At 33.3% G+C, this 21,342-nt stretch overlaps 2 protein-coding genes across 5 annotated transcripts in view; one reads left to right on the top strand and one right to left on the bottom strand.

Annotated features, from left to right (window-relative positions):
* Positions 1 to 21,342, bottom strand: part of LOC128187737 (probable ATP-dependent RNA helicase DHX35) — a 68,855-nt gene that overhangs the window by 14,049 nt on the left and 33,464 nt on the right. The window lies entirely within an intron of this gene.
* Positions 819 to 17,745, top strand: LOC128187738 (FMRFamide receptor-like). 4 transcript variants are annotated; one of them, XM_052858278.1, is made up of 2 exons: positions 819 to 840; positions 15,155 to 17,745. In XM_052858278.1, the coding sequence occupies exon 2, from the start codon at positions 15,246 to 15,248 to the stop codon at positions 16,524 to 16,526; it is 1,281 nt and encodes a 426-aa protein (XP_052714238.1). In that variant the 5' UTR covers positions 819 to 840; positions 15,155 to 15,245; the 3' UTR covers positions 16,527 to 17,745. The 4 variants fall into 4 exon arrangements, with proteins under 4 accessions (XP_052714238.1, XP_052714237.1, XP_052714235.1 ...); XM_052858277.1 differs by lacking the exon at positions 819 to 840 and adding an exon at positions 5,403 to 5,606; XM_052858275.1 differs by lacking the exon at positions 819 to 840 and adding an exon at positions 9,634 to 9,822.

Below are 21,342 nucleotides of genomic sequence, written 5' to 3'. Positions count from 1 at the left end.
TTTTCACACTGCCAACATTAAAAGCTGTCAATACAGTATGTCTGACTGATTAAGAAAACACTGATCAACCATTCCAAATAAAGAAAAGTCTGACCACCCAAAATTTACAGGTATATATAATATTAGCTTACACTGTTGGAGTATTAAGCATTTCAAATGGTTGAATTAAATTTGAGAAAGTAACAACCAGTAGAGAAGAATATCAGGGAATCTAAAATGAAGAAGGAAGTGAAGACAATGGTGAGCTTTTAAATATATTCATGAAACTATTTCAGAACTTTGTGAAATCTGGTCATAGAATTCCAGTGAAAATTCACTTATATATTTGTTAGCTTGTATTTAACAGCATCTGTGTGGTTTTGAATTCATGAATATCATTTCACTCTTATAAATTCAAAGAAACTGCATAAAAAATTCAAAATCAAAACCTTCACTTTAATGAAGTTTAACGAGACTACTTTGACATGTTTAAAATTAACGTCCTTAATTATTCAGAAATATCAAAAAACTGAAATATATTATGATCATAATGAACAGTCTTTACCAGACTGCATGATCTCGTATTTGCAAGGTCAATTGTAAATTAAGTCTATTTAAAAGTTCAGATGCTAAGTCATAATATGTATATATATGTGTGCCCTGGTTTCCTTGTAAGATCTCTCCCTATAAATGATTGCGGCCCCAATTTCTTATTTACATATGCTACAACAAATGGCTGGTACCGACCCCACAAGAAATCTGTCATTTAACTCACTTTTCTGTTATCTCAGCAAGCACTCAATATTTCATAAAAATGTTTAGGAAGTGATTTATTTTGAATATTTGCTGATAGAAAGAAAGGTAAGTTATTTTTTTATAAGTTTTTTTTTTTTAAATTATTTTTTTATTCCTATGAATATTGTTCCTTCAGTCCCATGAGCAATGATTATATTTACATTTAATTTCTAAAAAAATGTTACTGCATTTGGATTCTCAAAGGCAAACATGCATGCAGCCATACTTGCATGTGGGAAAATATATTGGTGAAAAGGAAATTGCAAATAATTTTTAAAAATTGTAAAAACTGCAAATGCAATCTATTCAATTAAAAAATTTGCATCAGACACAAATTAGTTTTGAACTTAATATTATTCATACACCATTAAAATTTTTGCTTGATGGAGCCTATTTTAGCTGCTTTCAATTATCAGCCCTGCACTTTCCTATCGATGCGATAAAATGGGCTAGAACAAAACTAATTATGCTATTGTCTATTTACCTATGTGGGAGAGGCCAGTACCAGAGATAATCATCAAGTTCTCTAGCATTGAGGAAGTTCAGATTAGCTTTGTTATATATTATCAACAAGTCTTTTTGAACCCACGCAAAGTTCTGTACTTCTTGTACCTCAAGAAATTTTCATTTTCGTTGACAAAAACATAAAAGTTTGTTCAGTAAAATCAGCTCTTATTGTAAATAGGAACACAAAAATAAACATGCATGGAAAACACAACCAATTGAATTTGTGAGGGAACTTCTAGTGCATTGAAAATATATACACATCCTGGGAGAGAACAGGGTTAGCTCCCCTTCCCAGACAGAGTACCTGTCTGACTCTAGACTGGAGTACATCTGTCTGCAGTGTCACAGGAATATGACAAATAGATTCCCAGAAGACAAATATGTTAACAGGGAACAATAGCTTGCACAGAGAGAAAATCAACACATGCTGAGGGGCAAATCAACAGGCATGAGTTTTCAATTATAGACTTAAAACCTTTAAAAAAATGGCTGGATCTCTCGGCAAAGAACGTTTTTGACAGACTCTGCAATTAGGTTATCCATAGTGCAGCTCTGATGCATCATTTCCTTGTTGCAAGGCTTGCTGCTTCTGTCATGATAATCTAACAAATTTACAAGGCCTTAGCTTTAAACCTGTGCAGAATACTACCAAAGTTGGACAACTTCCCTGAATAAGGGTCAACTATTGTATCTGTCAGCAAACATCACAGTGTTTTCATTTCTCACAAAACTTGGCAGCGTTAACTGTTGCTTTGCTGTATCTACACAGATAACAGAATTAAATTTTTTAAAAACAATGCCAACCATGGGATCACCTTGAATTGCCACACAACTTGTTCTTTTCAAACATGACAACTATGTAGTTGCCTCACAGAGCTGCACAGGTTCTGAGAATGTCTGGGACTCTGTTATCTTCCTGGCATTTTCTAAGTAACATTTTACAAATGTTTTTTTTGGTCTCTTTTCCTCATCTAATCAGTGGTGCACTACATATTGATATTTACTCTTAATTTCGGAAATTATTCTAAACCTTTAGTGTTTACATCAATATCTATTTAAATCTTTTAAATGAAATGCTCAATTAATTAAACTCACTCCTATATAAATTGCAAATTATCAAGGAAAAGTCAGGCCTGCCTTCCCAGCATAAAATCTTTATCTCTGAATAAGCAAAGCACCTGTGCCCAAAACCACAAGAAGAAGCTTTCCTAAAAGTACACAAGGAAAGAATATACTAACTTGTGACAGTAAATCAACTAATTGAAATTTGTGGAGCAAAATATTTTGTTTCTCGTACATTTATGAAAAGTGTAATGTAGCATGTCATTCCTAATTACAAAAGTACCTGTTAATGAGAGAGTTAGAATAAATGAGCCGGCAACACAAGCAGTTGGCTTCTGAAAGCCATGGACAGACAATATAGAGGGCCCCCATCGTTGGCTTAAGGAACAATTCTCACTGCAAATTAATACAGATCTATCTGAGAATATTAGAGAACTTCCTGTTGAGTTCTGCTTCATTAAATGTCTGCATTAAGGTCTGCTACAATTACACAAGCAATGATATGCAAAATTAAAACTGGAATGAATGGACTTAAATGGAGAGTTTTGCTCCAATTAAGGAGGATAGAGGGGCATTCAAAAGCACAAAGCAAATTGCATTTTGGAATTTTTTTCTCTCATTTAACTGTAATATTTCAAGTGAAAATAGATATTATATGGACCAAAACCTGTAATGACTTTGACTTTTAACCTTGCAACACGATAAAATATGGTAATTTATAACAAACAGTTGATGTGATCTACTTAAAAAAAAAAAATTGATGGATGATGTAAATCTGCTTTAATGATTCCCATTTAAAAGAAAAATATCATATTGGGGTGGAAGAAGGAAATATCTCTTGAGGGAAATAAATTTTAATAGTCATCTTTCATAAGTCTATATTTAAAACATATTTAAATTTTCTCACATTATCAAAGTTCATATATTTACTTGAAAAAGTAATTAAAACAACTAAATTTTAGATGAAAAATATACTTCATAAGCCTCCTATATTCAATGCATTTAACAATACATACATATGTGGCAACTAGAAATATAATTTTGTAGCCTATACTTTTTACAGCTGAAAATAAAACTTGATAGGAAGACTTACAAAGGGTTTATACCACATTTTGGGTTATAAGAACTTTTAAGTGAGGGATATATCATACAGTTAATCCGAGTGTAATCCAAGTCCAGTTCTAACTTAATTATGATAAATAACTGGGGTAAAATAATCTGAATTTGAATAATAGATAAGCCCCTGAATAAACAAATTAGCCACACTTTTATGCACATAATATCCCCCAGTTCAGTGCAATCTGCTGAAGATAAAAAGGCTGTTACTGAAGTTGTAGGTCGTATCACAGGAACAATTACTGATGCCATCTACCCTAGTGATGATAACCAAATCTCTGGAGGCCAATTCTCCCATAATTCTTTGCTGCTACAAAGGTATGATGGGAAATCATGAGGCTCCACGTCAGATTTTGGAGGTTTTGAAAGATAGTTAGTTTTGTTAATAAGACTGGCCTAATGATATAGACTCTAATCCCATTTTCACATGATTTATGTCCGATCTATTCCTTGTATGTCATGACGACTGATTTATCAGAATCAGAATGGGGTTTCAGTACTTTTGAGGGATTTTGTCTGTCCTATCAATATTCCTGACCACATTTTATTACCCATTTTTCTGTCTGATTATTGAATTTTGGTCCACTCCAGGTTTACTTTTGGTCCACTCCAGGTTTACTTTGGGTAAACTCAGGGTTTGCTTTTGAGGTCCGCTCTATTCACTGAAGTTTTAAACAGACCTGTCATTTATCTTAGGACCTGTAAGTCCCGCCTCTTGTATATTCCAAATACACAGTAGTGTCTGATTTCAGAGGTCTATATTCTTTTGATTGGGGTTTACTCTTTACTCTGCATTTGCTTTGGGTTTACTCAGGGTTAACTCTGGGTCTGCTCTAGCAAACCTGGAGTAAACAGCAGACCCTGAAAGTAAACCCAGGGTTTAGTTAGGGTCTACTTTCCGTTAAGTTGGGTCTGAATGGTTCTGTACCTTATTATAATAAAATCATCTGTAACTTATTTAATCACAATGGCTCATAGAACATTTATATTAATGATTAAAATAAAAAATCAAACAAAATTAAAGAACTCTTCCATTTATGTAGCTATTTTACTTAGCTGTCTTTAATATGAAACTTTCCGTGCAAAGTTACAACTTCTTGTCTTAGAGTTACAAAGATAATATGCCAACTAGTGCTTAAAATGCTGTGTAAAATTCTGTGTAGTACATCTATAATAAGATTTGCACTTCATTATAAATCAGTTGGTGTGAGAGACTTCACATAACCGTCTTTGACACAAAGTGTAGCTGGTATTAAGAGCTTTGCAGTGGTTGACACAGTGTTTGTAAGAATGGAGGTACATAGTGTATTTCCTTTGATACACTATGGAATGTTTGTAGTGGTTGACATTGTTTATACAGGAAGTGCAGGGATATCACCATCACTAAAGTTCCCACATTAAAAAAGTTTTCATCCACTTAAAGTAACTATCATGAATGACTCTCTCTCTCTCTCTCTCTCTCGTACAAAACAATTTTTGAAAGTAGATGTATGTGTCAAGAAACTATTGTATTAGAACTTTACTCTATTTGAAAATATCTTTTTAACTACCAGTTTAAAAAAACCCAACTTATTGAGTTAAATATTAATTAAAATAAAATCTAATTTTAGCTTCATTTCAAGGTTAATGAGCACAATGGATGTATTTCTTCTTGAAGATGATAGCTTCTGTCACAACAAACAAACAAATTTCATGCCCTTCAAATCATGGTTGAAATAAGTCGACTCTCACCAAGTGAAGCTTATATTCCTTTTTCTAATTAGTTATGCCAGAAGACCTTTCAAGTTGGTAATCAAATTAACATTATCTGCTTTTAATGTCGTAATTGTAATCAACGCATATCAACTTTATAAATCACTTTTTATGTATTCATGCCTTCGTAAACCACATACAGTATTGAAATTTGACATATTGCAGTCAAGTTTTCTCCTTTCTTTCATTTTTAATCTAAGTGAATTAAATAACCACAGTAAAATGTAGAAAAACCTCAAAAACCACAGACTTGAAGTGACTAAATCTGACCCTGGAGGGGATGCTTTTAATGCTACTACAGTGAGCTAAGACTTATAATACGTATTTTGGTTACACTGGAGACTGCGAACATAACATGGATTAAGCCATGGAGTCATTACGACAACAAAATACAGGTAAACTCGGGACTTAACCCTTAGGCCTTCTATAGGTATATCACTGTTATCTGACATTCTAGTTCTCTGCAAATTTCGATGATTTTCTGTAGCAATCTCTGATCTCTTTTACCCCCTGATTGCATTTAATGGCAACTTGAATCATTTGTTCTACAATGATAATGGAATCAGCCATAAAATATCATATTTAAAATGGGAAGCCATTAGGAAGCTCTTGACTTGGATGACTTTTTATGATGCTGTTTTGTTGCTAGTTGATACATTTGAGAAGTTCTGTTTGCTTTTCTCCCAGGTTTTGACGCACTTCCACTGACAAAATGTGAACATTGTTTGTTTGTGACCGTGCAGTGATAAAATTGTTATAACATACCCATTATGTCTTCAATATTCACAAAATATCTAATTATCAAGCAGATAAAATCTCTATTAAACACCAAATTACTCCATTTTCCCCCTAAATATTAAAAATATTCAAGTTGCTATGGTTCTACAAAGAAACAATTAAAGCCCACATTGTTTCATAAACATTTGTTGATATGGTTAATAATCTCTCATTTCATCATTATCTATAATATAATCTGATTGACATGAATCATTATGAAATAAATATTCTATACTGTATATTTATAGATAAAGACTTAATAAAGACAGCATATATGATTTAATCTATACAAGAATTTATACACATATTAACATCCTTGCATTCATTTACTTATTGAATTAATTTTTAATTATTATGAGGCTGAGAAAAAGTATCAAAAATGATCATGCTGGGCGAAGCCCCAGTCCTTGATGGTTATGACTTATGGTCACATCTTGATATTCGAGAAATAAAGATAGTTTTAAAGGGCAGTACCAGTAAACAATCAGAAAACTGATTTCCATGTTTTAAAAATATTTACATTCAATGAGTATTTCTTTGTTTTGTTATTGACATATTGTTTCCTGATAATTACTATTAAATTCAGACTTCAAAATATTCTAATATAATTTCCATACACAAGTACACTATAGCTACACAGATTCATTAGTCCATTCCTAATTTTTCTTCTATACATAAAGTGTAATATTAAACCAAATGAATATCTCTTAAATTTTTTCAACAACTGCATGCCCATAATTGTTAAACATGTACCAATACCCCCCCCCCCCTCCCCTCCCCCCCCCCCAAAAAAAAAATATATAAAGATTTTAAAGAAAAAATGCTTAACAACTTTAGGAATCCTACTAATGATTTACTCTATCTCAGCAATTTATTTCACTGAGCACACGTAAAACTTTCATAAAATAGTCTGCGTAAATTTTAAGTGATCCTTAAACTGTCATTAACAATTGCTAACAACATATCCTTTCAATCCATTAACGTTCATTTTCCAAAAGTTAAAAAAATTCTAATTGGTACAACCATATACAGTTTCTTTATTGCCATAAAAACATAATGTCATTAAATTGTTCAAACTGAAATTAGATTGTCAAGAAATTTAGCTAAAAAAGCAGTGTCATGATAGGGTATGTTCTTAAGGTAGATAACAAAACACGTCATACATCACTCCTCTGCATAAAAAATATGGCTAAAAGTGATATCTCTAAATGTGATTTATAATGATGGCAATGTCTTTCATTTAATAGGAGATTAAAAACAAAATCCTGAGACACTGGGTCAATTTAAGACAAATGCATACTGGGTAATTTGAATTGGAATACATATCTTCATATTGTATATCATGTCAGCAGTAAGCCCCCAATCATTTCGTACCTAAATCTCACTAAGATGAATGAAATACCGGTAGTATTGTTGATAGAGTGATATGTGAACCTTTTTACTCTCTGCTGTCTGCAATCAATCTAATCAAAAACCTATTGAGGTCAAAGTCATTCATAATAGCTAGCAGCCTACATAAGTAATCTTATAGGTGTAAAGCAACTTCTGAACAGAAAAATAGACCATACTTTTAAAAAAAATTCCACTTAAAGCAATCAACAAAATCTTGAGAGCCTACCACTTGGAAAGGGAGAAGTTAAGGAAAATCATTGCAACCATCCTTTGCAAAATTCTCTAGCAGCAGATGCACCTATTATATCGGTGCCTTGTTTTTTCTATATGATTTTTTTTTTCATGTGTGTGTTACGTATATTACCACACCTTATGTTTTGTCATGCATCTGCCGATGATGATGTTACATAGCATCTTGAAACAACAAATAGGCGTAATGCATCTTGACTGTTCTACAGAATTTCAATAACAATCATTTCTACCTCCACACTGCAACTCAAACCTTATTCGCCTTTGAAAGTACGAAACAATGGCAATGATTGCAAATTGGGTAAATTAGAAGTCATTATCCAGAACACCAGTAAGGTAGTTCCATTGTCCAACTGCTACAAGTCTTTAGGTCACTAATAATTGGACAATTTCAAACAGACCTGTGCTAATCACTGTCCAATGAAAAGATCTACGTTAACATGACAAGGTTTGTGTTATTTGATGGTGATAAATCAACCCTCAGTACTGTTCCCATTCACTCAGAGAACAGACCTATGGGGGTCTAACTGTTTCCCATGATGACGTCAGATCATATCAGAATCTGTCTAATAATCTAATACACTGTGGTTTTGTACCTAGCAGATCCTGACCAACTCTTTAGAATACAGAAACCGATTTTCTCTAATCCGAAGTAACGGGTATATAGACATAATGATTCATTCTTTTTAAGATATATGTGGATTTGGAGTTTAAAATCAATAAAAATATATGAATATATCTTTATAAAGGTAATATAAATTTAAGGGTATCACCTTGATAACAATAACCATTGGAAACTAGAAATGTCCAACAAGTCCCCCAATCCTAGAAAAGGCTCAGTTTATTAGATAATTTGTTAGATAATATGTCACTGACAAAATGTTTAGAAAGATGATTAAGTTGAAGTTGAACTATGAAGAAAACTTGTTGGACCAATGTGAAATTACCAAGCTCATCAGAGAATATCATGAAAAACTGTATACTGGTACATGCAAATTTAAGAAAAATCACCCACTAATTTCTTAGATCTTCATGGTTGTGATAAAACATGACAAATAATGAACAAAGTGATTTCAATACTGTTATACATGTTCATGCCCTCTTCCCTTTTTGTTTGCTGGGGGTATACTAATAAAAATTTTCCTTTTTAATTGTTCAGAATAATTTTGTAAAATCATAGTCTCCATATGCCTAAGTTTCAATAATAATGCGGAGGAAATAACCAGGATATAATGTTTGTGTCTGTGTGACATGCTATTGATGCCATTTAATGACTCAGAATCTCCTATTTCTGTTTTGTCAACAAAAAAGGGTCATACTGAGTGACCCACATTGACAACAAGAATGCTAAAACTGATTTGTTGATTATAAAATCATATTGTACTTTACACACAGCATTCAAAAATCTGGACAGTGAAACACCAATCACATTGAAGAAATTTTGTTTAATTGTTAAGCTATGTGTATCCAAAATGTAAAAAGATTCATGGGGAAAAAGTGAACGTGCATGACCCCTCTTTGTTATAATGGGAGAAAACTGATATCCTCAAATTATGACAAAGAATAGAACAACTATGTCAGTCATTTGAGGTATTACCGAGTTCCCTCGCAGCCCCCTGTAAATAATACTTGGGGGCTGAGTTGGAGAAGATCGTGCATACACACACACAGAGGTCCAATAACCAGCTTACGATTTCTCTTATTTAATAATTCAACACAAGAATAATCATGTAATCACCTCCAAACTACACTCAAAGAGTCTATATTATTTAAGTACTTTAAATGCATGGGCATAATTCAAAGATTAATTAACATAGAATTTGAACTATTTCTTCTCATAAGAATTTAACTACGCACACTTCAAAATGCTGAAGTGAGTAGATCCTTTCATTCATGGATGTATTATCCAACCACACACAGAAGAGCTGTCACTTCCATTAGCCAATCAGATTAACAGAAGCAGCAGAGAGGCTGTTTGAAGCCCCTCCCACTTCTGACATAGGCTCCTCAAAGATGTCTAATTGATCTGCAAATCATCTCTATACAAACTTATATCAATCTGTGAACTTGCTTCCAATCTCATTACAATAGAACTAGGATGATGAACAAAGTGTACTAGACAAAGAGTGATTTTGAAAGCAATCCCAAATGCTTAACTGGAAATTATATTTACAGCAGACATTTAAAATCAAGGTAAGGAAAATAATTTCAAATTCATCAATTTTGTGTTCAAATAAAATGAAATGATAGCATCAAATTCAAAAGTTTCCAGATTTTAATTTATACAATGAACTTAATTCTCATAACTGAATTTACAGTGTAGAGAAATAACTGGCAGTAAAATATCAATGTTTATATAGATAATTTCTAAACCATATCATATGTATACCAACTCATTGCTAAAAAGCAAAGATGATAAGAAAACATAGACAAAATGAAAATTAAATGAAAAGTAAAACACTCCTTTGTTAAATTACTTTCAAATTTATTTTACAATGTGTGAGAATGTTTTGCACCTAATGGAAACATCTGGAAGTGATGCTTGTCTTGCATTGTAAGAAAAACATGTTCTATCTAAAGAAAATCTAAAATCTGACTACATCAAGCATGATGTAAGAGAATCAACCCACCCAAAAATATATGCAAGGAAGTTATAAAAGGACAAGATGACCAATACATTTTATGAATACATATACCAGCTGACCCAAATGATGTCCACTTGACCAATTAAGGCATGACCAAGTAGACTTAGCAGCTTGTTTAATTAAGAGTCATGGGGTTTAACAAACTGGAGACTGAATTTTCCAATCCTTACGTGAATGGTGCCAAATTAATAATCACCTTGCCTCTACTAATTCTTATTTTGATATGCAAACAAAACTTGTTCTATTCCCCAGTATAGCTCGAGTCTCCTTGAGGGAAATCAGGGAAATGATGATGAACTTAATTGCTTTCATTAGATTTAAACAAATATTTTATCATACTCACATTGCTTAATTATAATCAAGCACTGGAAAAACCAATTACCACAAAAACAGTATTAGAATCCATAACAGGGTTTTCTGATGTCAGAATCCAAAGCAATGTACAGTATCCCTGTTGCTAGGCAAATAAAATTTGGATCCGCTTGCATTTCAAACATTCATTGAATTAAAAGAATTAAAAAAACCAGCAACATACAATTAGGTGCAATAAAATTTTCATCACATTTTTCAATAGTTTACTAAAGCTCTTTGAAAGCCCAATTCATAATCATTGACCGAACATGAAAGCTTGTATCATGTATAAAAATATTCTTTTCCCTTTATCAGGTGTACTCTGAAGAGTACTTCAGAGCAACAGAACAGACATGTTTCATGAAAAAAAAAGTCTAATTACATCATTTGTTACATAGATCGTAGACTTAATGCTATGTACACACAGTGCAGAAAAGCCATATCAAATTATTTCTATAGCTCGGTGTATATGTGTAAAATAATGTCATAAAACAAATAGACATGCAATCCGAGAGATGCTTGTGTTTAGTCAGTCTACGTGGTCATAAATCTTAATTTAATTTCTAAGAGTCAACATTCTGATCCTAATTAGGCCCTTAATCACCAAGAAGAGGCAACTCTTTAAAACACAAAACTAGCATTAAGTATCTCATGAAAGAAGTGATCCAACAGTTCTTTGAAAAAAATAAAAACCTTAACTTTTCAATCATCAGAGCTTTAAATCTAATTTACTCATATAATTTTTAAAGACCTCATCTTTCTCTCTATTGTAATTTTCCTTTCTCTCTATCATCATTTCTCACAGTAAACAGCCAACAGACAGTGTAACTTAACAAACTGGAAGCTGACCAACTCATAATAACGAAGACTTTTCTGTGAAAACAAAAAGAGGCAATGTAATTAAAAGCCATGGGTCCAGGTTTACGTTATAGTTTGCATATGTAGGGCAGGGGATAGTCAGGACTTAATGAGTATTTGTGTGATAGAAAGGCTCCTCAATAATTTAACCATACTGTAAGAAAATGTACATAGCCTTAGTAGCTAGCTGTTCTCCAGAAATCTGTTCCTGGAGGGGCTAAGCTATTATCCTGCCAGCACGCCCTATGACATTACAACTACTTCTACCAATCTAACTCGGGTCATTTAAGGACAAGATGCTCTTTGTTAATGTTTATCTAATTCTTGATAAACATTTGTTTCATTTTTTTTTTATCTCAAGAGCTCTTGGCTTAATTGCTTTAAACTAGTGTTTAAGCTTGTCAATCTACCAGTACCTTGAAAAAAAAAGAAGCCCCCAAATGTAACCTGTTTTGAAAGAGTTTTAGAAAATGACCAGGAAACTAACCAATCATTTTAAAAAGCCACACAGTGTTTCAGTCCATATAATAAAATTAAACTTGAACAATTTAAAAGATTGCCTAACTGATTATGTATGTAAAGGTTACAGGTAGTAGCAGGGTAACAGAGGCTGCATAGTATTAACCAGATATTATAGCTTCTGCCATTCCTCAGAGACATCCAGCAACACTTTCTTACAAAACCTTAAGCAGAACCCTCTGTACATTCTTTGATCGTTTGTCACTTCTAAGTGCTTCTGTGATGAAACCAATTTAACTTATGATGAATACCAATTACCCTCTCTCCCTTTGTGACTTTTGCAGGAAACTCTATATACCACAAAATCAGTTAAGTCCAGTGTACAATCCAACACCTATATCTTTCATAAAGACATTTAAATATTAGTCACTGTTACCACTTTGTATTCAAAGTTGTGGTAAATCTAGAAGAAAATTATAAACAAAACCCTCACCTATATACATTTAATAATCCGAGTGCAACGGTTAGACACCCAGGTGAATTTGGCATGTTTGTGTTACTGTTCTACAGACAGGTAAAATTGTACCATTTCTTTTCTCTATTTTCTGGGTTTTTTTCTCACAAAATTCAATCTCATATTCTAAAACAGTCAAGGAAAATAACCCATCTATAATCAATTCATGCCATTCTTTGAGGAATTATAACTAGATTGCATTTCAAATAATGAGTTTCTTTTTCATGTTGTCCTTTTTTGCCTTCTCTAAATTTCCAATAAAATCTCTTTTGGTTATATTTGTCAGCCTGGACAATGGACTAAATAAAACCCAATATCTAATTGCAAAATGTCTGATTTCTTTCTTTGAGAAATTCAGAGTTCTATAAATGGAAATCAAATACTAGAGCTGATCTTTAGCGTTCATTTGTAATTGTTTTCTATGGAGTTTTTTGAAACCAATTGATTACTCATTTAGATTATTTCAATGACTTCCCCTACTTCAAAGGTCAGGGTTCTATAGTAATCCAATATGGACCTTTAATAACAAAATCCTTGCTCTTTTGTGGAACATCATCATGTCCACTTCCCTTACCCCCCCCCCCCCCCCATTACTCATAGTTACAAACTGCTGCACATCATCATTTTTTTTTTTAAATCCAATATTTGTAAATGCACATATAATTGTGTTGCTTTATATGTGTGTATCTCAATCAAAGATATTTTCTACAACTTGATATTTCCTTTTCACCTTGTTCCATGTGCTCAGTGATAGTCCCTAATACCTGGTTTAATTAACAAACACATGTAATCTTCTTAGCGGTTCTTACTACTGTGTCAATAGGCATGCTTTGGTCCAGACTGCTAGGGTAGCACCTGTTGGTGGATCAAAATAGGTTAATTAATCAGCTGGTCTCCATAATCATGTCAGATATACCAATACATGGATTTGGCAATCTTTTTTCAGCATGCATGAATCTCTGAACTGTGTCAGGGAATGACAACCATTTCTACAGCCCTGTTCAATTCCTTTCTTTTCATTGCACACTTAGCAATTTTATGATTTGATACACACGTTGTATTTTTGTAAAAGAAAAAAGGGTATAGACCACACTGGATTGACAACCCATGGCTTAATAAACAGGGATTTTGCAAAGTGACGTTGTGGTGCTATGGTATCGGGGCTGTTAAAAATAAATCCACCAAGATAAGCATCATTTAAGAACATGTTAATGGAATCAGAGTTAAGACATCAAAATCTCACAAACATGTTCACCAACAATGAAACACTGAAACAATCCCCAATATATCAACCCTTAGGTATGCAAGATGAAGACTACCCATCAAACTTCATCATAAAAAGAAAACATTTATTGGTTATAACATTACCCATGTGTTTCCCTTTTTCTTCAGGAATTTGAAAAATCTCTGACTATGCATTTACCACCCAACAGAATTACAAAATTGATTCTCGGTGTCATGAGTTACTGGCAATACATTCTCAAACAATATATGTACTATAGTTGACCTTTGAGGGCTGTCTATAATTTTCAATAATAATGTAACAATATAAGACCTAGTGAGAATCCATCAACCTACATGTATTGTACTTTTCAACATAAGCTCTTTTTTCAGCAATGCCAAATTAAATGAAACATAAAACTTGTTGGGTATCAAAATCTTTGTTTTTTTGTTTTTTGGTGTGAAATGCCATTTCCCTGAGATATTAAAAATACAACACATGTACTGTATTAAGAGCAAATAGTTCAATATAAGCATAGGTATGCCAAATCATATATTTTAAAATTGATGCACTGAAACAAAGGCACATGCATAATATCATGAGAAGGCTTATAGATCTCATTTTGTTACCTGAAAACCCAAGTCAAGTCATTTATGAATTCTTTTCTTTATATTCTCATTCAAATGCTTGGATATTTTTTGACCCACTCGAAACAAATCATGTTGAAATCTCTGACCCATTCCAAACTCTGAGGCAATTAAGAGTAATTAGTTGTCTGACTTTGGCATATTGAAGGTAAAAATATTTACACAAAGTGAAACAAGACATATCTCCCATGACGGCAGGTGCTTTCTGAAGTTACAAGTTGTTTAGAATTATGTAACTATTCTCAGAGTTTTTTTCCTCTCATTTCAAATTCTAATGGCACAGGTGTAGCCAGGGGAACATATAACATAGTTAAAACTTGCAGAATAGATCAATACCACATACCTACCGGTAACCCGCAAACAGATTAAAAGGGAGATAATGATCTCACAAATATTTTCTTTATCACACATGTTAAAACTGCATGACTTTGCTAAACTCTTTCAAAGTTACTAAGTAAATGTGTCAATAAATGAAAAAAAGATTGAGCCCTTTGATTAAAAGCCATGTGCTTGGTGCATGGATTCTCTGCAGTTTAATATTTGACAATAAAATGATTCCCTAATTTTGACAGATCATGATTAGGATTTACACTTATCTATTATAAATTTGGTTTGAGAACTGCATAGCACTTACCATATAGTACACAAGATCAACTGTGCATATAAAGATGTTTAAATGTATTTATCTATATATTTAACACTTACAATTCAATTTTGGAATAAATGCATTTTAAATCAATTTAATCAAAATTTAATTGAAAATTTACATACCCATGAAGTAAGGATTGCTCTGTTGCTAATACTCATATTTTTATCTTTATTTTTTCAGGTCCACAGTTGCATTGAAGAAATGTAATCCATCTTCTTCGATCCTCAAAAAACAACATTTTCCGATCAACTATTCAAGCTAGGCACCAATCATGGCTAACAACTTGTCTTCTATCATTGGAATGATGAACATGACAGACCCAGGGTATGCCATAGCATCAACTATCAACAGCACGGCAGATAACCTGACCACTACCCTACCCCCTTCGGCTTCTGTGACCCAGGTTTACCAAGTGGTGGGACAAATAACTTACACCTACTTAGGACCTATTATATGTGCCATGGGAATGCTGTTCAACATCATAAACTTTGCTGTGCTCATGCAGCATCAGCTGAAAGAGTCTCCCTACACGTACCTCACGGGATTAGCAATGGTCGACTTCTCGGCTCTGACTCTCTCCTTTATCTACATGGTCTTCTCCCACAAGACAATTGGGAAATACTGGAAATATTATGACGCTTACATTTTCCTCCCAATTGTCAATGTCTGTGTCACCTCTAGCGTGTGGATAATTGTCTTGTTGACAATAGAACGATTCTTATTCGTAAGGCACCCACTTTGGGCCAAAGCTAAATGCGACCGAGCTAGTGCTAAAGTCAAGATCCTGGGAATAGTTGGGTTGGCAGTGGTATTCAACATCCCAAGATTCCTACTGTTTAAAGTCCATGAGCCCCGTCCAGGAATCTGGGCTTTGGAGCATACAGAATTCCGCAGGAGCGACGACTTCTTTGGGATCAACTGGGTGTACAGCATCACTGTACAAATTCTGCCCCTTATCATCCTACTTTTTGCTAACACTTACCTAGTGTATGCTGTAATGAGGGCTCGTAAGCAACGCGAACAGCTACAGATCCGCAACAACAAAGAAGCAACCTGGTATCGAGACCAGGTCCGTCTAACCATTACTCTGATCAGCATTGTTTGTTTGTTCATAGTCTGCATATTACCTTCTGCATTCTCGGACTTCCCCATTGCATACTTTTTCTTTGGCAGAGGCATCCCAGTAAAAGAGTTCCGTACATCCAATTTTTACCTCATTCTGCAGTACATAGCTAACGTCTTAGTGTGGTGCAACCTCTCCCTCAACTTTGTGCTGTACTGTGCATTCAATGAAAAGTTCCGCCGTGTGATGCGTCACATGATCAAAAGGTGGCTGAAGTTGAGCTGCATCAAGCAGTCCTACAGGCCGTTCAAAGTCAGCTTCAACATCAATGGAATTACAAGAAATAACAGTAGTCAGACCAATAGCCTGACACAACAAACCAAGTGCTCAATGAGCATGGGCGGCCAAGAGATTCTCAAGATGGATAAGGTAGATCACTCCATTAGTCAAACCACAGCTTTATTTGACAAAAGTGAAGCTGAGAACTGAATATCTTTGTGTTCTGTATTTGCGCACTAAGGACTCTCCTGTCAGGACAAGAGCGACAAGATTCAAATCTTAACACTATATGTACAATAATCAAAATTTTTTTTTGCTTTGCATTGAATTGACCTCAGTTCAATATAAAAATGAAATTTATGCTTATGGTCTATTGTTCACTTTCAATGTTTTTGATGATGTCTATTTCATGTCTTTTATTCAGGGACTTTGCTAATACATGTATGTCATAAAAATAGTTTTCAGATAAACTGAGTTATTCCCCTTTGCTTCCATGCTGGCAGTCAACAACAGGTTTTTTCCCAAACCAAAATCTAAACATCTGGGTCAAAAATATCTTGAAAAAAATTCTAAGAATATCAAATTAATTTTATAAAAGGCTTTAACTTACAAACACTATATCCTGAAGAAAAAACACCAACTGTTTTAAACACTTTAGAATAAGAATGTTGACCTTTAAATGTATAACACCTCCCCTCCCCCCCCCCCCCCCGAAATAAATAGTACTAAATCTACATCTTTTGGTAGCTATATATTGAGAAATCAAAAACAAGTGGCTCGATCAACCTAAAGGCCTTACTTTATTACATGTAAATGTTAAAATAACGATAATAATGATCATATATGTCTTTATTAGAATCAAAACCTAACTTGACAATAACTAGGGCAAATTACTTTATATTTTTATTCATAGAGTAGATGGCATCCACTGTAGTATAGTTTATATGTATATAAAAATTATGTTATATTGTCTTCTATATAATGTTGATAACTCAATGTTTATATGTTGATACTTGATGTTGTTTTTTTATCAACGTTATTCACGATGAATGAGACAAATGTATTTATATTACCCAAAGCCCATAGATGCTGAAAGAATTAGTCCACCTTTAAAAGAAAATAAAAAACCCTCTCCCCTCTATTATGCTTGCATTACACTTCCTGACCATCAAAGACTTTCTATGATGAAGAAAGAAAGACCAAGTCTACTGCTATGAAGGATTTTCAGATACACTTATAACGTAAATGCCATCATAATATTTTCATCCCCTGTTTTCAGAAAAATTGAACTATTTGTATCTAAATGACATAATAGTCTATTTTGTAATACGTACATCATGTGCTCTAATTGTTATTTGTTGTCAGATCATACTATGTACATATATCCCGGTATGTCAAAATGAAAAATAAAAATATCCTTGTTACCAAACAGCTCTTGTTGAATGTTTCTGAGGGCAGAAGATTTAGTACAACAGCACAATTTTATTTGCCTGTGAGAAATTTCACAAAGGACCATTTTATTTTACATGTAAATTTTACATGTACTTTCATTTCCAGGACAACTATCTACGCAGAATATTTAACTCATTTCACATCACTTGAAATTTTAAAAAAATAAACAATAATTTATATCAAAGAAAAACCTTTAAAATCATTATAAAAAAAATGGAGTGGAATTTCAATGATAAAGTTTGTATTGGCAATCATGTGCACATGTGCTGAATGATCCACATAAACTATATTCCAGTATGCAGGACAACTTGTGATGTGATCACAATTAAAATCAAAATCAGGTATAGAAAAATCTGACACTATATATGCTCTGTACTCTTTGGGATATATGTTCTTGTACAATAAGGTCACTAAATTAATATGTCACAAGTCTGCATCTGACACATGGTCAATATACTATGAAATGTGTGTCTGTCTGTGTATGACAGTTAGCCCGTGTCTTAATTGATATCAAGTACAGACAATGATCAAAATAACTACCCCCCCCCCCCCCCCTATAAAAAGTACTCATTTCTTCTTCCTTCAGTGCTGCACACCATTTCACCATTTTTTTTTAATAAAGACCTATATGCTGTAGATCAAGATTAAGACTGGCTCCTTGGACTTAATTATTTAGACAATTAAAGAATATGATGATTCATGTTGGTATGAAGGCAGCGAGCATTGCAGAAAAATACATTTCCTGAGTTAGTCAAAGTTTCAATGGATCAAAAAACTGCAGGCTCAAACTGGATCATGTAGATTTAGACCTTGTTAGCTTTTCTAGGCAAATGTTTTTTATGAAAAAGATTTAAAGATATTTCTCTATATATTCCTATGAAAAAAATTGTCTCCCCCCCCCTCCCCCCGGTTGTGACTGTGACCCCATCCTACCCCCAGGGGTCATGATTTGAATAAACATGAATTTTCACTACCTGACGATGCCTCCAAACAAGTTTCAGCTTTCCTGGCCTAATGGTTTCTGAGAAAAGGATTTTTCAAGATTAACTCTATATATTACTATGTAAAAATTTGACCCCCATTGTGGCCTCATCCTACCCCCTGGGGTCATGATTTTCAAAACTTTAAATTTACACTACCTGAGGAGTTTTTCCACACAAACTTCAGCTTTCCTGGCCTAAGGGTTTCTGAGAAGATTTTTTTAGATTTTCTCTATATAGTCCTCTGTTAAAATTGTCAAATTTAAAATAATTCATTACACAAGCATACTCAATGAAATACAAACATGAATCAACTAACATTAATCACAGTAGTTCAATTTTAGAGGTCTGAGACATTAAAGTACAGATTAAAGTGCATGATCATGCACGCATTCAGGAAGCACTGTCTATTTTTCCAAGTTTCCAAAATCAGAATTGTAACTGAGCCAGCACAGATTCATTAAGCTGCCCTTTTCTCTGGTAAGAAAAAAAAAGATATTTCTGATTGATATGATGTGTAGACCCACTTTCTTTACTCAATATCTAATTAGTAATTCATGCTACAACTGAGTTCTTTTGAATCTTCTGCTCTCTAATTAAGTCCTAAAAACAGCACTGAAAGCTCAAAGGTCAGAAAGCTTTGCATGCAAGCATAAGTCTACATGCAAGCACATGTAAGACTTGAAGGATATTGCTCTCTAATTAGATCAAAGTTTGTCAGTAAAAATTGCAACTTTCCTTCTGTTCTTCATTTAATTAATACATTCAAACAAGTCCTTGAAAAAGAACTTTCATTGTTATCCCATTTTTTTTTTTTGGCAATAGTTAGCTCAATTTGAAGCAAACAGTCCGGTCATTTGACAATTGTGAAAATGATTCTCAAGGGAAAACCTTCAAATGTTTCTCTGTAAAATCAATCTTAAAAAAATTTCAACAATGAGTGCATGGTCTTCAATCATTGAAAATTAGCAAACAACCAATACTGTTTAATAAATTCATTGCAGATGAAGTGCTGGCTAACGTTTAATTTCAGTGATGAATTCAATATTCCTGGCTGGCCAAAAATTTATTGAGATGGCACACGAGACTTAATTCATTAAGGATTTTTAGCTCTGTCCAATTCAACATGTAAACATTGCGTGCAAAACCCTGAATATTGGTTAAATAGCTTCATATCACAAAAAAACACACTCAAATCATGGACATAAGGATACAATAAAATGGGACCTTTGCAAAATCATAGCAATTTTTTACCCATCCATTTGAATAGCGGCAAAGATAACAATTGATTTCTTCCCGTACTTTGACAATATTATGCCACTTGGGACAGGGTGCCCATTGCAAGCTTAGATCATATCAGAGAAAAAGCTTGACAGGTTTATCTGCACACCTTCGAATACGTTGGCATCACTTAAGTATTATAGAACTGACAGCTAGTGTCTTTGATGACATACCCGATTCCACTCCATACAAATGGCCCATACTGACAGTAAATAGGTGGTTTGAAAGATTTTATCAACCTCAGTAGCTGAACACACTATTTAAATAAGATATATCGGTTTCAGCACATCGCTTTTGATATTCATGACAATCCAAAAGTTCATGTACCCGCTTATCAATAGAGAAAACAAGCACTACCAAAAATAGAAGACTGATATAGTTTATGAGCAAATAATTATTAAATATCCTAGTAAAACTAAACCAGGCCAGATAAGGAAATTCAAAAACCTGACAGTCCATTGATGCATTCACAATGAAAATAAATGAAATATATTTCCTTACAACTTCTAGATGTTGAAATATAATATTAATTCAATCAACTTTCATCTCATGCATGGTAATCATAAACCTTTACATCTTGATAATGAAACAGATTATTTCATATAGTTTTAAAAATTTGTTCTATTTTTGTATGATAACATATTATTGTGGATGGAATTACATACATGTATTCTTTGATTGTGCACAATACAATAATTGTTATAATTAAGTGAAAATATACAAGATGAAAAGTTTAATTTTAAAATTTATAATCTCTCTCTCTCTCTCTAATTTACATATATTTATCACATGTTTATCTCAATATACGGTGGATAACACTCATGGGATGAATTTTTGATATTACTCTGTGTGTTCTTATGCGACGTGACTTCATAATTAAACATTACGTAGGTTTAGGCGGTTGACTGACGTAGAATGAAAAAGTAAATAAATAATTTAGTTGAAGTGTTGAGTTGTAAATGTGAAGCATTTGATGTTGTTTCAATTATATTTCATGAATTCATAAAAAATGTTTGAAAATGAAATAATTGTTTGTTAAACTTCAAGGAACTTTTTTTTCATGCATAAAGTTGTTGATGTCTTGTATATAATGTGTTGTGCGGTGCTCAATTACAATATTTACAGAAAAAGTTAAGATTAACAAAATACTTGGTAAAACGTGATAAAAAGAATCTCTCTTGATTTGCAATGGTACGATTTTTATCCAACTCATTGTGTGTTTTCTATCCCCTCCCCAAGGCTCAGGGATAGAAAACATATAACTTGTTGGATAAAAATCAAATACCACTGCAAACCATGAGAGATCCTACATG

Source organism: Crassostrea angulata, chromosome 6, assembly GCF_025612915.1.
Source record: "Crassostrea angulata isolate pt1a10 chromosome 6, ASM2561291v2, whole genome shotgun sequence".
Classification (NCBI taxonomy): Eukaryota; Metazoa; Mollusca; class Bivalvia; order Ostreida; family Ostreidae; genus Magallana; species Magallana angulata.
Note: the sequence above shows the minus strand (reverse complement) of the source record. Positions and strands in the feature narration are given on the sequence as shown.